We start from the raw sequence: 15,287 nt of genomic DNA, 5'->3' as shown, positions 1-15,287 counted from the left end.
AAAGGCTCCCAGTGCTTCCCCATTGAGAATGATATTTGCTGTGGGCTTTTCATAGATGGCTTTTAAGATGTCGAGGAATGTTCCCTCTATCCCTACACTCTGAAGAGTTTTGATCAGGAATGGATGCTGTATTTTGTCAAATGCTTTCTCTGCATCTAATGAGAGGATCATCTGGTTCTTGGTTTTTCTCTTGCTGATATGATGAATCACACTGATTGTTTTATGAGTGTTGAACCAGCCTTGTGTCCCAGGGATAAATCCTACTTGGTCGTGGTGAATAATTTTCTTAATGTACTGTTGGATCCTATTGGCTAGTATCTTGTTGAGAATTTTTGCATCCATGTTCATCAGGGATATTGGTCTATAATTCTCCTTTTGGGTGGGGTCTTTGTCTGGTTTTGGAATTAAGGTGATGCTGGCCTCATAGAACGAATTTGGAAGTACTCCATCTCTTTCTATCTTTCCAAACAGTTTTAGTAGAATAGGTATGATTTCTTCTTTAAACGTTTGATAGAATTCCCCTGGGAAGCCATCTGGCCCTGGACTTTTGTGTCTTGGGAGGTTTTTGATGACTGCTTCAATTTCCTCCCTGGTTATTGGCCTGTTCAGGTTTTCTATTTCTTCCTGTTCCAGTTTTGGTAGTTTGTGGCTTTCCAGGAATGCATCCATTTCTTCTAGATTGCCTAATTTATTGGCATATAGCTGTTCATAATATGTTTTTAAAATTGTTTGTATTTCCTTGGTGTTGGTAGTGATCTCTCCTTTCTCATTCATGATTTTATTAATTTGAGTCTTCTCTCTCTTCTTTTTAATAAGGCTGGCTAATGGTTTATCTATCTTAATTCTTTCAAAGAACCAACTCCTGGTTCTGTTGATCTGTTCCACAGTTCTTCTGGTCTCGATTTCATTGAGTTCTACTCAAATCTTTATTAACTCTCTTCTTCTGCTGGGTGTAGGATCTATTTGTTGTTTTTTCTCTAGCTCCTTTATGTGTAAGGTTAGCTTCTGTATTTGAGTTCTTTCCAGTTTTTGAATGGATGCTTGTATTAGTTACATGTCTTTGAGACAGTTTTTTAGTATCTCAGTGTATAGAGTTCCTAGAGCTCAATCAGTGGATGTTCAGTTACTGTTAATTTCCTTTCCTTATGACAAAAATGAGTGTTTCTCTTGAATGAATGAATATATATGAATGTCCCAGACTTGATTGGATCATAGAAATCTGTTTAGATTTGGGGATGGATGAGTTCAATCACCTTCCTTGGGTGAAGTCACTCGGAGTTGCTGATTGATGGGCTTCAGAGTGTCATCATTTCCACCATCAGTTCAGTTCACCTTCACTGATCTGAGTAGGAGAAGCAGCAGCAAATAGCACATTATGTCACTATTCCTTTCCACCAAAATTTCAAGCTAAAATTTCTATTTTTATTATTAAAGGTTTTATTTATTTATTCATGATAGACACAGAGAGAGAGACAGAGACAGAGACATAGGCAGAGAGAGAAGCAGGCTCCATGCAGGAAGCCTGATGTGGGACTCGATCCCGGGACTTGGGGATCACACCCTGAGCCAAAGGCAGACACTCAACCGCTGAGCCACCCAGGTGTCCCTAAAAATTATATTTTTAAACTACATGTTTGCTCATCTCAAAGAGTTGGATTATAAACTGTTAGAAATCAGGGACCATTAAACAACTATTTTCTTTCTTTTTAAAAAAATTTTTTAAAGATTTTATTTATGTATTCATGAGAGACACAGAGAGAGAGAGAAGCAGAGGGAGAAGCAGGCTCCATGCAGGGAGCCCAATGCGGGACTCGATCCAGGGTCTCCAGGATCACACCCTGGGCTGTAGGCGGTGCTAAACCGCTGCGCCACCAGAGCTGCCCTAAACAACTATTTTCATTTGCAGTAGATTCAGAATATAATTATCTTGAGTTTGGAGAAGATGTGCTGCTGAATGCCAAGTAAACGCATACAACTGGAAAACATCAAGCCTTCCTTCTCCCCCAGCCAGACTTAAGCAGCTCTTCTTCCGAACCCATAGCACTTTGTCCCGGTAGCAAGAGATCTCAACTTGAGGCTCAGACACTTTATCACTGGTGTTTCAGTGTGTCTGTTATGTTAAAGGTCTGCTTTCAGGGGATGCAAAGGAGCCTTCTGGGAGACTTTTCAGCCTAGGGAAGGGAGTATCAGGCCTAGTGTTCTCAGCCAGAAATTTAAAGGAAGGAGTGATTCCAAGTAATTTGTTTGTTTTGTTGTTGGTGGTGGTGGTGGTGTTTTGGTTTGGTTTGGTTTGGTGTTTTGCACTGTAAAGGCAGGGCAAGCAGCCAGAACAGGCAGGGAGGAAGTGTAGGATGGTCATGGGTGAATAAGGTTGGTTGGTAAAATATGGAAATGGTTTCACTTTAAAAGTCACCTTAGGGGATCCCTGGGTGGCGCAGCAGTTTGGCACCTGCCTTTGGCCCAGGGCACGATCCTGGAGACCCGGGATCGAATCCCACATCGGGCTCCCGGTGCATGGAGCCTGCTTCTCCCTCTGCCTGTGTCTCTCCCTCTCTCTCTCTCTCTCTCTCTCTGTGTGTGACTATCATAAATAAATAAAAATTAAAAAAAAAATCACCTTAGGACTTGGGAGCAAAGGGAGATAGCTTTGCTAACATCTGGAAAGCTGCTGTCTAACCGAAGCCTGGATGGAGAGGTGCACAGAGCCCAGCTGGGCTTGAATACCTCGGGCTGCTAGCTCAGGCTGCAGGAGTGTCCCGTGGGAGTTGAGGTGCACCACCCTCCCACCCAAAGTGGCAGCTGTTGCTTCAAGACATGACTTCTCAGCAGCAAGCTAGGAAACTGGGAGGCCCCTTTCCATAGTGTGGCAGGCAGTAAAAACATTAATCAGTGCCACAGGAGGAGGCCAGATGGTGAGAGAAAAGGGTTTAGGCCCATTGGTCAAGTACAAGTCTTCTCTGTGGGCTCACCTGTATATCTGCTCTGGGAATCCCAGAAGACAGCAAGGAGAACCCAGTGAAGGCTTTGGGGACAGCACCACAGATGGTGGTCAATAAAATACAAGCTACTGCCAGCCCCCTCTTAGGTCTACAAGCATGAATGCTCACCCAGGAAGTGGGTGCATGCATGAGGTCACTTAGCACCCAGTCTTGGAAGTCTTATGCTAGCAAATAAGAATGGGGGAGAAGTGGTGGGAGAAGAGGAAAAAACTTGCTGCGTTATGTGATCATTTAGTTATGAGCTCTTTTTTTCCCTTTTTTTTTCTCAGCTTCGTCGAAGTATAATTGACAAATCTGTTATTTATAAAGTATACATGATGATTTGATATATGCATGCATTGTGAAAGTATTCCTCGCATCGAGTTAATTAATGCATCCGTCATCTCACATATTTACCTTTTTTGCTTTTAATTTTCTAGTGAGTGCATTTTAGTTCAACTCTCTTAGCAAATTTCAGTCATCCATTACGGTGTTACAGAGCATAGTTATTATGTTGTACATTAGATCCTCAGACCTTATTCATCTCATAGCTGAAAGTCTGTATCCTTTTACCAACCTCTCCCTAGTTCTCCCAACCCCTAGCCCTTGGTACCTACTTTTCTATTCTGTTTCAACTTAAAAATAATTTTGGGGGGGCAGCCCAGGTGGCTCGGCAGTTTAGCGCCACCATCAGCCCAGGGCGTGACCCTGGAGACCCCGGATTGAGTCCCACGTTGGGCTCCCTGCATGGAGCCTGCTTCTCCCTCTGCCTGTGTCTCTGCCTCTTTCTCTCTGTGTGTCTCTCATGAATAAATAAATCTTTAAATAATAATAATAATAATTTTTTTAAGGTTCCATGTACAAGTGATTCCATACGGTGTTTTTTTTTCCCCCTCTGGCTTATTTCACTTAGCACAGTGCCCTCCAGATTCATCACCCATATTTTCACAAATGACAGGCATGTAAGAGGAATTTAAAATAATCATACTCTCCATATGTCTCAGCCTTGAGTAATATACAGAACACCTTTAGAGAACATGTTCCCTGAATATATATAAACCAGGTCCAAACTACATGTGGTTATACTTCTAGATAATAATGAACAACAACAGGGATCCCTGGGTGGCGCAGCGGTTTGGCGCCTGCCTTTGGCCCAGGGCGCGATCCTGGAGACCCGGGATCGAATCCCATGTCAGGCTCCCGGTGCATGGAGCCTGCTTCTCCCTCTGCCTGTGTCTCTGCCTCTCTCTCTCTCTGTGTGTGACTATCATAAATCAATAATAATAATAATAAAAGAACAACAACAAAAAATGAACAAGGTACTAAAAAGACCTTCATTTTAATAGAATTTAAATTAATAATATTGGTTAATGGGATGAAAGGTTTTGTTTTGTTTAAATTAAATTCACCAGGACCACAAGGGGGTTTTTTGGTTTTGTTTTATTTTGCTTTTGAGTTCAGAAGGCCTCTGCCCCATGTGCTGTGGACTGCCCCAAATTCTGCCCCCAGTCTTAGCCAGCTAGCTGTTGAAAGCAGTGTCATCCTATGGCAAAGCCGTCCCTGCTTCGCTTACACCCCGGGACAATTCTTTTCATTGGCACTTGTCAGGTTGCAAGTTGCAAACTCTGGAAGACCAGCTTGTCCTTCTAGCGCTTGAAGGCTCTTCAGGAGGTAGATTGTATCAAGAGGCAGGTTCTCTGGAAGAGCCCAGAACTCTGCAAATGAGTGATTTGCTGATGTTTCCCAATGAACTTGTCTGGCTTTCTGATGTGACATCACAGCATGAATTTTTTGAAAATTTCTGAGACTCAAGAAGAAGCATCTGCTTATAAAATCTTTCCACTTTGCTATGTGCATAGGGCTTGGGAAAAGGGGTGAGGCAAGGAGAAGCTTCAGCTCTAGGCTGCTCACAACGATTTATCCCTGAGCCTCTGATTCAGGAGGCTGTAAGATCCTATTCTACGGCTTGGAGTGTTCAGAATTTGCAAAGAATGTCACCATCTGCTCTCTCTGTGACCTGATGTCATACAGACCAGAATATCGTACTCTCATCCCAAACCCTTTCCTTTTAAGGGTATGCACGGTTGTCCAATTTTAGGGAGAGGATAACTCTTTTTTTCCTCCTGCTCCTCATCTCTTTCTGGAGAAGGATCAGAGTCTGTATGGGAGGATGGTTGCCGAGCTCCCTGGCTCCAAGCATAAATCCAGTTGAGCAGGCTTCTTTGCTCTGTTGCATTTATTGGGCTTCATTTCTAACTGTAGCAATGCTGTGAGCCTTCAAGGACCCGGGGCTTGAGGTGCCTCTGGCTGTGCCTCCCTGCCATTCTTGTTTTCCCTCTCTTTCTCCTCAGATTTGCCATCTGAGTGACTGTTGCTCACTGATACTGCTTCCATTTCCAATGATGGCCACCACCTGTGGCCACTCCTTCAGGTCTCTGGGGCGTTTTCTTCTCTTTGCTTTTTCCTTTTCTTACATCTTCTTATGTCTAGTGGGTAAATGAGTTCTCCTTGTACCACCATTACCTGTCCATCAAAATGTTCTTTTTGGTTTTTCTTTCTCAGTGGCTGACAGACAAGTTGCAGCATGTCAGGGATAATTCAGGGCATTGACCTCTTATTCAGAACAGCACAAGAATTGGCCAGGCTGTTAAAGTGGGCTCATTCCAAGCTCTGGGAAGCTCTGCAACATGGGGGCCCAAAGGCACTGGTGTCCGTATCTCCCTCCAAATGAGACTTTCCCCTCGGTACTGTGTTCAAATTCAGACACGAAGCTATGGCAGCTTCACTGGAGCATGGGGGCAGAGGTCACCTAAAAGCATTCACCTCCATCTCAATTCTCTTCATGGCTTTGATTTGTCATGTATGCAGAACCCTCCTGCAGCAGCTGCAAAAGCTTCAGACTTTGGTGATGGGCAAGGTTTCGCGCACCTGCAAGTTGGCCGGCACACAGACTGGCACGTGCCTCATGGTGAGTTTCCCAAAGGGACAGCACCACGCATGCCCTGGCCTACCTCCTAGTCTCCAGTCTGTCCCCAGCTTGCCTAGTCCAGGCGAGGTTGGAGGAGTCGTGCACCTCACTCTGAGAGGAAGTTTCTTTGCTGTGACGTTCCCGAGGTTTACCTGTTGGCTTAGTCCAGCCTGGTGAAGGGGAGCCTGTCTCCCTGGACCTCCTGGGTGTTGCGGGGCTAGAGGTTTGCTCTGAGGATCCTGGAATTGACAGCTCCCTGTGTTCTCTCCTCCCCCTGCAGGTGGTTGTGCTATGCTTTGCTGTTGCATTTGGCAGCTTCTTTCAGGGCTACGGGCCCTATCCTTCTGCCACCAAGATGGCTCTGCCCAGCCAGCACTCTGTGCAGGAGCCGTATACAGCCTCTGTTGGTAAGATAGCACTCAGCAACTCGTAAAGTACCATGCTGAATTTCTCTGGAGCTTTCTGAAAGCTCAACATTCTGAAGGAAGTCTGAGGAGAAAGTCTAATCTTTAAAAAGTGGTCAAAGCGTAGCTTCTCCATTGAAGGGGTGGGGTCTGGTGCCCAGGCTTCGGGGTCCCTAAGGCACCAGTGGGAATTCTCTAGAGCTTGGCAGAGTCACTTCACAAACTCTTGCTCTATGTTCCCTAGCAAATTCTGAGGTGTCCTTTTTGAGCTCTGATAAGGGGGAGGGATGTGAATTTGGGGATGAGTAAATAGAGGGGGACATTAAGCTCTCCATGACATTTTAAAGGACCTCCTGTATTTCTACTTCCACTCAGTGGAATTATATGTTACCGTAGTAAGAATTCGTGAAATGAATCTGTCCGTCTTACACAACAGTATGGCCAAGATTTACAGACTCAGGTGTTAGAGAAGAAGTGTGTGATAGCCTCACCTAGATCGATGATCCAAGCGTGCAGGAAATAATGAAGTGGCCTCTGGGGACCATTATATATACGCGAATACACATATCCACTAATAATAATGAGTGTGGGATTGGGGATACTGGCACACTTTTTACAGTTCTGAAAGGTCTCTGGTCTTCACCAGGTGGTTGTAGCCCTGCCAGGTTTATGACAGAAATGCTAGCATTTCAACCAAATAATTTCAGTGATCTCTTGGGAAATTCTTTTTTCCCTAAGGGAATGTATCTGTAAATTTAGATGGAAGCCAATGAGAGCAGAGTTTCTGTGTTGTAGAAAATTTGCTACAGAGCCATCTAGCTATGCAACTATACTATAAAACAAAGAAACTGTCTCTGTCATTTGATTTATGGCTTTGGTTTTGTGGCTTCTCTCCGGTTTCTAAATGAAAATGCAGTTTTCCGCCCTTGTACCTTCTCTCCATGCAAGACCAACTCATTAGAAATGTTTCTTATTTTAGCTGGTCTGGACATCTCCAAGTATTTGACTCCATTCTTCATGAATTGTTTCCCCCAGATGGTTATGGGTGGACAAGGAGGGGAGTTTTATTTTCAAAGCAATGGGGGTGGCAGTTTGCTTCATGTTTGTTTGCTTTTCTATTGTTCTTCCAGCACTGTATAATTGGTATAATTTTTCAATGCACAAAACTCTGAAACCCTGAAGCCTTTATGGAAAGTCAACTCTAGCTGGCACCCTCAGTTCTGGGCAAAAGGACCCACAAATTGTCATCTGCTTCCAGCCCTAGGCATTGAGTGAGGGGATGTGATAAACCCTGTGGTCTCTCCCTAACACCTCTTATTTTGCTCTGTCCTCAGTGAGATCCAGGAATCTGCTGATCTATGAGGAACATTCTCCCCTGGAGGAGCCGTTGAGCCCAGCCTCGGCTGGGGAACTTGGGCATTGGGACAGAGGGTCCTCCCTGCTCAGGGCATCAGGGTTGGAGACCAGGCCTGATGTGGATCTTCCCCATTTCATTATCTCAAATGAGACCAGCCTGGAGAAATCGGTGCTGTTGGAGCTACAGCAGCACTTGTGAGTCAAGAACACACACAGATGCAACTCCTCTAATGATGATGGGTTGTGAGTCAGCAACCCGGAATGTGGGGTGTAGACTTTCCCATAGGCCCAGTCCAAACCCTGGGTTCTTTCAGGACCTATTTTCAGGACCTGGGACTCTGAAGAGTTTACTACTTGCCAACAGCTGCTCTTAGTAGACATGGGGTGGGGGTGAGGGGAAAAACCTAGGGTGAGCTGCCCCCATGTCTGCTTTGTCACTGGGGAGCTGGCCGTGGTGCCTGCAAGGAGTGGCAAAGGGCTTGACTCCCACCTTCCTCCCCATAAAGCCTCATAAGTAAACACAGAGCCCACCTTAGCAGTGTGCTTGCTATGCAGGTACAGCCTTAGGACACCTTCCCTACCTTCCTTCGAACTAGAGATACATATATGTTATGCTATATGTTCATATACAGTTTTATGACATATATAAATAACATGTATTAATTATATATTTTTATTGAGGGGCATCCTTTGAGAGGCATTGCGCATAAACATGTTTCCATGTTGAAAATAAGACTGGGCTCCAATTCTCCATGAGTTGTTTCTTTAGGTAGTTGCAGGGTCGGGGGGAGTCTTTTTGTAAACATAAAGGCTTATAGGATGGCCAGATATTGTTATTGTGCTGGGGGAGGTTCCTGAAAATGCCAAACAGCATGGGAAGGAGGGTCTGCATGCACACTCCTGGTTTCACATGCTGTGGTTGCTGATCAAGCTTAATTCCCCCTTGTGCTTCCCAGAAATGATGCTATTCCAAAGCAAGTGCTCCCCCGCTTGAAGATTCTACTTTGGATTCCTCAGCTTTTTTCCCCTAAAGCTGTGGGGAAGGTTTATAATTGCATGTACTTTTATATGTTTACATTATACATGCATATTTAACATTTACCAGCACTTACTCCCTTAAGTACTGTACCGACGTGATATATAAATCCTTTTAAATACTGTAAGAGTCTAGGCATTATTATTTATTTCCATCACAGAGAAATTTGTAGAGATGCCACTGGGAGCTGTAGAAGACTTAGCTGCTTGATTACATGGCTCATACCACAAGTCTTCTCCCCTCTTGGCTCAATATTCAGGGGCCCACTGAAAATCTCACTTGTTCTGGGGTGTCTCCCGGATACCAAAGCCCTCATAGCCCTCTTCTGAGTACCTAGAGACTTTCTAGGCTGTTGTACAATTTGATTACATTTATTTTCTGTTACATGTTTAGTATTATTTCAGGTTAGCTTTTTAAAAAAAAAATTATCTGAATTATTAGTATTCTAGACCAGGAATTGGACTCTATCCTTTTATTTTCTTCTTTCCAGAGCCTAGCATAGGGCTCGCCATCATCAGTAGATACATTCACTTAAAGCAATTTGTGGCAAATCAGCATCAAGCCACAATGCTTATCTTCTGGGTTGGGATGTCTCCTCTTGGGTTGGGATAAAGGGAGGAACACGACCGAGCGCATGGGCTGGTAGCTGGAGACTGGGAACAGAGGGTTGCTAGTTGGTGGGAAAAAGAGGAGAACCCACTTGGGCTCGCCCGCAAAGTTGTAGTCATGGAATGATTGTGTCATATGCCCAAGCGTGAGAATCAGAGTTGTTAGTTGGTGACTGAGATTCTTTTCTCCTTTTGGTATCTTTCCAGGGTCAGCGCCAAACTGGAGGGGAATGAGACACTAAAAGTTGTAGAACTCGACAGAAGAGTGAACGCCACCTTCTGAGGAGGCTGTCTCCACCTCCCTCTTTCTCTTCACTCTGCTTTCACATCCCCAAATCACCTTTGTCATAAGCTTTCCCTTTTTGCCTTTTATCTGGACGAAGACATGGACGAGCAGTCATGGCTTTGGATGAGAGGATAGCCTGGGATTTCCACCTGCAGTGAGAGAGCTCCTTCCCCTCCATCACATGCCCCCCTGAACAGGGGAGCCCGTGGCATCCCTCCCTCCCTCTTGCTTACTGACATAGGAAATTATTTTAGGATCGAGGCTGGGATGGGACGAGCAGGCTCATTTCTACCAATAGTGCCAAAAATATACAGCCTGATTTTCACTGTGGGTTGTGACCACCTCTCTGAAGATGAGATGACTCTTGTTTCTATGAGACCCCAGACTCCAGCCACAAAAACACCAGGATACCTGCTGGGATCTGGCAAAGCACTGACTGACGTCCTGCCTTCTTGGCCTTGATCTCCCATGTGTCTGCCCCCCACAGCCCCTTCAGTGAGTACCCCTGCCACTGGGCCCCTCCCGAGCCCTCGCACATCGTCCTCCCCGCACTGGAGCGAGGGCTCCCCTCCCCATTCTCAGGCCGCAAGTGCAATGCCTGAAGGAATCAGGCTTCTCTACTCCAGGCGAACCTGCCCCATCTTGTTGCTTGTAGGACATCCCCACAACCTGCGTCCCCACACACCCATAGGTCTGCCTCCCCAGCTTCTCCTCCCCATTTGTAAATAGTATTTATTAGCTCGCTGAGGCTTCCTGCTAGCAGCCACGCTGAAAAGATCTGACGCCTCCCTCCAAACTGGCAGTGTTCTGTTGGCCTTGGGACCTTGGAGGGTACCCTAAGCCCTGGGATCCCCAATCCTCCAGATGCCTTTTTTTCCCCTCTTCCTCCTGTTCCTCCCTCCTCCTCCTCCCCCTTCTACAGCTGGAGGCCTATAATTCTAGTTGGGAAATCCCCTTAAGCTCTTGTCCTCCTACAGAATGGAGTCAGAGGGAAAGATGGAGGGATGCCTTAATCAGGTCTGTGGCTCTAGGGTCAGATGCTTTTTCTGTCATCTTCCCATAAGAGAAGGGAATCCTTGTCCCTGATAATAGGCGATTTGGACAACCTGGCTGGCTTGCCTCTCCACACCTGCTCCTAGTGCCCTCCTCCCCAGCCCCCTACACTTCTGCTTTACCCTCCTTCTGCCTCAACACAGGGGGTGGGTCTGAGGCCTGGGGTGGGAGCAGGTGACTTTGTTTAGTCACAGTCTTACCTTTTGTGGTCAGGTTTGGCTACTTTGCAGCTTACCCAAAGAGATACAACCTAAACCCCCCAACCTACTTTTTTTTTTTTTTTTTGTAATGATTAAAAGTAACTTTTGTAGCTAAAAAAGAATTCTTTCCTCTTTCATACAAATAAGAAATGGAAATTGCCTTTTTATTGTATAGTGTAGAAGATTCCCTTTCAGTGTTTTCCCCTAGCTTGTGAAAGATTTTGTGTAATCTTTTTTTGCTTATTTTATCTTTGCTTATTATTTTGTATTTTATTTTTAGTAGTAGCTGAAGGTCCTTTAGCTTTAACTCCTCGCTTGCTCTCTCTCACTCTGTGTTTGGTCTACACTGTCATTGAAACCTGCATTTACACAGGATTAAGCCCTTACCTGGGCCTTCCATTCCATATCAGATGCAGGATTTGGTGTCATTAAGCATTTGCCATCATACCTCATAAGCAGATCCCTGCTTTGTCTGCCTTGGTACACCTGGGGCTCCCTGGGAGTGGTTCTGCGCTCTCTCTTTTTCTGCTGTGGTAGAGAGGGTTCCAGACCAGGGGAGATGCCAACTGTGTCTTCTTGGCCGTGTGTAAAGCTGGATTGGGGCAGCTGTCTGCAGTCTCACAACCCCTTACCTTGGCCACGGAGAGCAGAGGCCATCTGAGCTGTGCGGGAAGGGGGGTTACCAGCGTGCCCCCCACCCCTGGCTCTCTCCTTTCCATTCCCTCCTTCTCTTCTGCTCTAGATCTTACTGGGCCTGGCTGCTGTCAGGTAGCCATGGGCTGCTGCCGACCCATCCCTCTCTTTAAAATACCATATAATTACCAGGCAAAGGCAGCCTGTGGGGCCCTAAGAAGGTAAAAAGAATGAACTCAAGTAGTATTTGGTCAACGAGAAAGGAAAGGTTTTATAAGTAAGGGCAGACATGTGAGAATGGGTCATCCTACCCACCTGCTGCAAGGGAACCAGATCAGGCTTTGAAGGCTCCTGGATCAGCCAGGGTGGGAGAGCTGCTCTTCCGAATGAGGCCGGAGAAGGGAAAGGCTGGCCAACCTCCAGTCTCTGCCCTTAGTGTCCTGAGGATTTTATTTTCTGCCCCACCTACCTTTCCTTGTCGTCCCCTTCTGCAGACCTCCACACGGCAGGGTGTTCTCTCTGGGAAGCCGTTCTTCCAGGACTGAATCTGTATCTAGAGACAGGAGACATCCACTTGGGTGCTCAGATGGCCATGTTCAGGGGGTTCCAAGAGCCAACCCTGCTCTGTTTTGAGAAAAACCTCTGCCCTGCACTCCCTGCTTCGGCAAATCAAGGGAACTAAAGATTTACCTTTAGGAGGATGCCATGGGGTCAGGACGATGTAGAGGAATCAGATAATGCCAAGTGATTAAGGGCTGTGTGCTCGTTGGCTTTTCTGGGGTGAAGCCCTGCAATAGACCAGTCGGCAATACCTGGTTAGCCCTGAAGAGTTCAAGCAGACTTTCAGACTCGAGTTTTGAAAGGCATGAGACTGTTAGCATCACTATGAACCATAAATAATAAATAGGTTACTCATTAATACATTAATTATATTTTCTGTCATGTGAACAGCGTTTCCTCTTGCCTCTCTTTGATTACCCCGGTGAAGGAGGTGTCTTGCAAACATTCAAAGAACAAGCACCTTTTCACTGGCTGAGCCCCAATAAGCCAAGCCCCCCCAGCTTGGCCCTTTCCCCAGCTCTTGACCCTATACTTAAAAATGGATGCTGGAGATGAAAGGCCCCAGTGCCAATTTAAGAAGGAATTTCTGTGAAGTGTGAGGACTCTAGAGCCTCGATCACATAAAGAGAGTGTTATGTAAAAATCTGACAGCTGAACTAGGTTGCTCCTTTTGTGTGCGTGGGGGTGGGGTGGGGGTGGGGAGGTGAGGTTTGACACCAGCGTAGGCAAAATTAGATAACTTTTTCACTAATAAAAATGATATTGATTCGGAGAACTAATTTGTAGGTTGTGAAAGAAGCTTGTAGCTCAACTTATTTACAAACCAACTATAATTACCACGTTTTTCTTCCTTCCTAAATCTCACAGTTGAGCCTGAATGCCAAAGGAGGGCGGTGAAGCTCATGCGCCCATAGAGCAGGAGTGTTGAAGTGATTCATCCTTATTCTGGCAACAAGGCGGTGTCCAGAATTCTGGTCACATGTGTTTCATTAAAATTTGTCAACACTTCATGGCTCCTTTCTTCCATGTCCTCAGATCAAGCAAAACCACAAAGAGAGAATCAGAGGCCTCTTGGGGACGGCTCTGGAACACACATGTCCTGTAGGGTGTGTACTTGAGCATGACGTACAAATTGAGACATCCCGCTCTTGGCTGAATCAATGGACCATCGGTGCTGGTCTTGCTGACATGGGGAGATGGAGGAGAAGGCTTTCAGAGCTATTGCCTTTGCATGCTTTTCAGCTGAGGCAATTAGGGGAAGGGTGATAGCCTGAGCCCCTCTGGGAGGCCAGTTACAGGAGAGACTGAGTGGAGCAGCCGGAGCGGATTTCAGGTTTCCCACGCAGTCAGCTAGTCAGTCGTAGGACTTTTCAGTTTACTGAGGCAAGAGTGCTGTCTGGAGCCCTAGCGATTGTTGGGGAGTTAAGGGGGCTGAGGAGATTTCATCAATCATTAGCTATTCCAAAGACAAAATACCGGGTCTCTCTCTTCCCCTCCTGACACATACGCACAGTCCCCCTGTGGCTCTAAACCCTGTCTTACATGTACTTTATGCGTATCCTCCAGGATGACCGAGGCCTCCTTCATCCCTGGGAGATTTTACAGCTAGCCTTGCAGTATTAGACTGAAGTGAGCGTGGGGACAGGACTTTTTCCAAAGGCCCAAAAATGGTTTCCTAAAAGTGAGCCATGGTCAGATTTGCACATCAGGGGGAAAGAAATAGGGTTCGGTCCATCAGGAAAATCCCACTCTGCAAAGCTGCAGTCACATCAAAACAACAGCAAGCTTGGATCAAAGTTATCATAAATCATCACAGCAGAATATTTTCTCAGGGCCAAGGAACCTGGCCCATTTGATGATTAATGCCCAATCTCATGGTGGCCACAGAGCCTATACTTAGTGCAGGAAAAAATCGAGGTGTGGGTTCATTTTGTCATTTTGGGCATCATAATTCAGGAAAGCTTTATTTTTGTCTGTGTTTTGAGAAGAGTGGGAAATAATATTTCTTGAGCCCTTATTCAGTGCTGGGTATTGTGCGTCATAAATTGACTTTTAATTTTATGGACAGAGAAAATGGCAACTAGTTACCAGGAGATAGATCAACCCCTGAGGGATACAAGGAAGTACAGTTCGTGGGTTCAGCTGGGCAGATTCCTCTCTATGAACTTGTAAGGTTCTCTGGGCAGGAAACACAGTGTCTGCTCCCTATGCTGGCCCCGCCGTGCAACCTTCGGTTCTGTGCTTCCTGCTGGAAGTATCCACCAGATGTTCCTCTCCGGTCTTGTGCATCCAATGTTCTGTGAATTCCAGCTAGCAGGCTTTGCATCCTGGAAAAGAAAAACCAGGGGTTTTAGCTCCATTCCTCTGCTCCTGTCCTTTGCTCACCAGCTAGGTGACAACATGAACTTTTTGCACCATGAACCCATTGTCTACACTGCTTAGAACCTCTCCCTTCCAGATAAAATGCTTTACAAGTCTATGGAAAACACCAGCACACCTTGACAAAGCATGAGGGACCCTGTTTAAACAACGCTGAGCAGACCCTAGACTATAATCAACCATGAGCTTTAATGTCTATGCTGACAGGCTGGACTGCTTTCTCTCTTGTAATAGTTCTATAGACCAGCAGTGTTTAATAGATTGTGAGTCTATCATCTGTTGTATTGTGCTTGGGTTTTTTTTTTTTTAATGGCTTTTTATTTTTTATTATAGCTAAGGAAATACCAAAAATTTCAAAAAAAAAAAAAAAAAGGCTTTGTAGGATACTTGTACTTAGTTTGGGAAAAAAATGAATTGAAATTGTTACGCTTTTGTATTTCCATTTCTTGCAAATAAAAATATTTTTTTCTTAAATAGTAAAATGTGGTCCCGTCTTTAAAATCCTGGTCATATGGTTCTAAAAGCATTTTGCTTTTCTTATGAGCACGGCTTTTATACATGTGTACCTAACCATTCTTTTCTGATTATCTAGTTGAACTGACAGACGAACCTCCAACCGGCAGTTTGTCTGATATCTTAGCCCTGAAATCCAAGCCTTCGCTGGAGGAATATTGAGAAACCTAATTGTTTTTTCAGTCACAGGAAGAGAAACAGCATTCTCTAGAGATTTTTGCCGCCCGACTGCTGTGTTCATTGTCTACTACAACTATTCACTAACTAGATTACGGAATTCTTCGAATTTGATTCTGCTTCCCCCGTCTCGGA

General features: G+C 45.4%; 1 protein-coding gene across 1 annotated transcript in view; it reads left to right on the top strand.

Moving 5' to 3' along the window:
• CREB3L2 (cAMP responsive element binding protein 3 like 2) overlaps positions 1-14,944 on the top strand; it is a 120,000-nt gene extending 105,056 nt beyond the window's left edge. The window contains exons 9-12 of the mRNA XM_025464118.3: positions 5,847-5,946; positions 6,227-6,353; positions 7,685-7,901; positions 9,558-14,944. Coding sequence (XP_025319903.1) covers positions 5,847-5,946; positions 6,227-6,353; positions 7,685-7,901; positions 9,558-9,633 — 520 coding nt within the window. The 3' untranslated portion in view covers positions 9,634-14,944. The remainder of the gene's footprint in view (positions 1-5,846; positions 5,947-6,226; positions 6,354-7,684; positions 7,902-9,557) is intronic.
• The last annotated feature ends 343 nt before the right edge of the window (positions 14,945-15,287 follow it).

This window comes from Canis lupus, chromosome 16, assembly GCF_003254725.2.
Source record: "Canis lupus dingo isolate Sandy chromosome 16, ASM325472v2, whole genome shotgun sequence".
In the NCBI taxonomy this organism is placed as follows: Eukaryota; Metazoa; Chordata; class Mammalia; order Carnivora; family Canidae; genus Canis; species Canis lupus.
The sequence above is the reverse complement of the archived record's forward strand: the minus strand, read 5'-3'. Positions and strand labels throughout refer to the sequence as shown.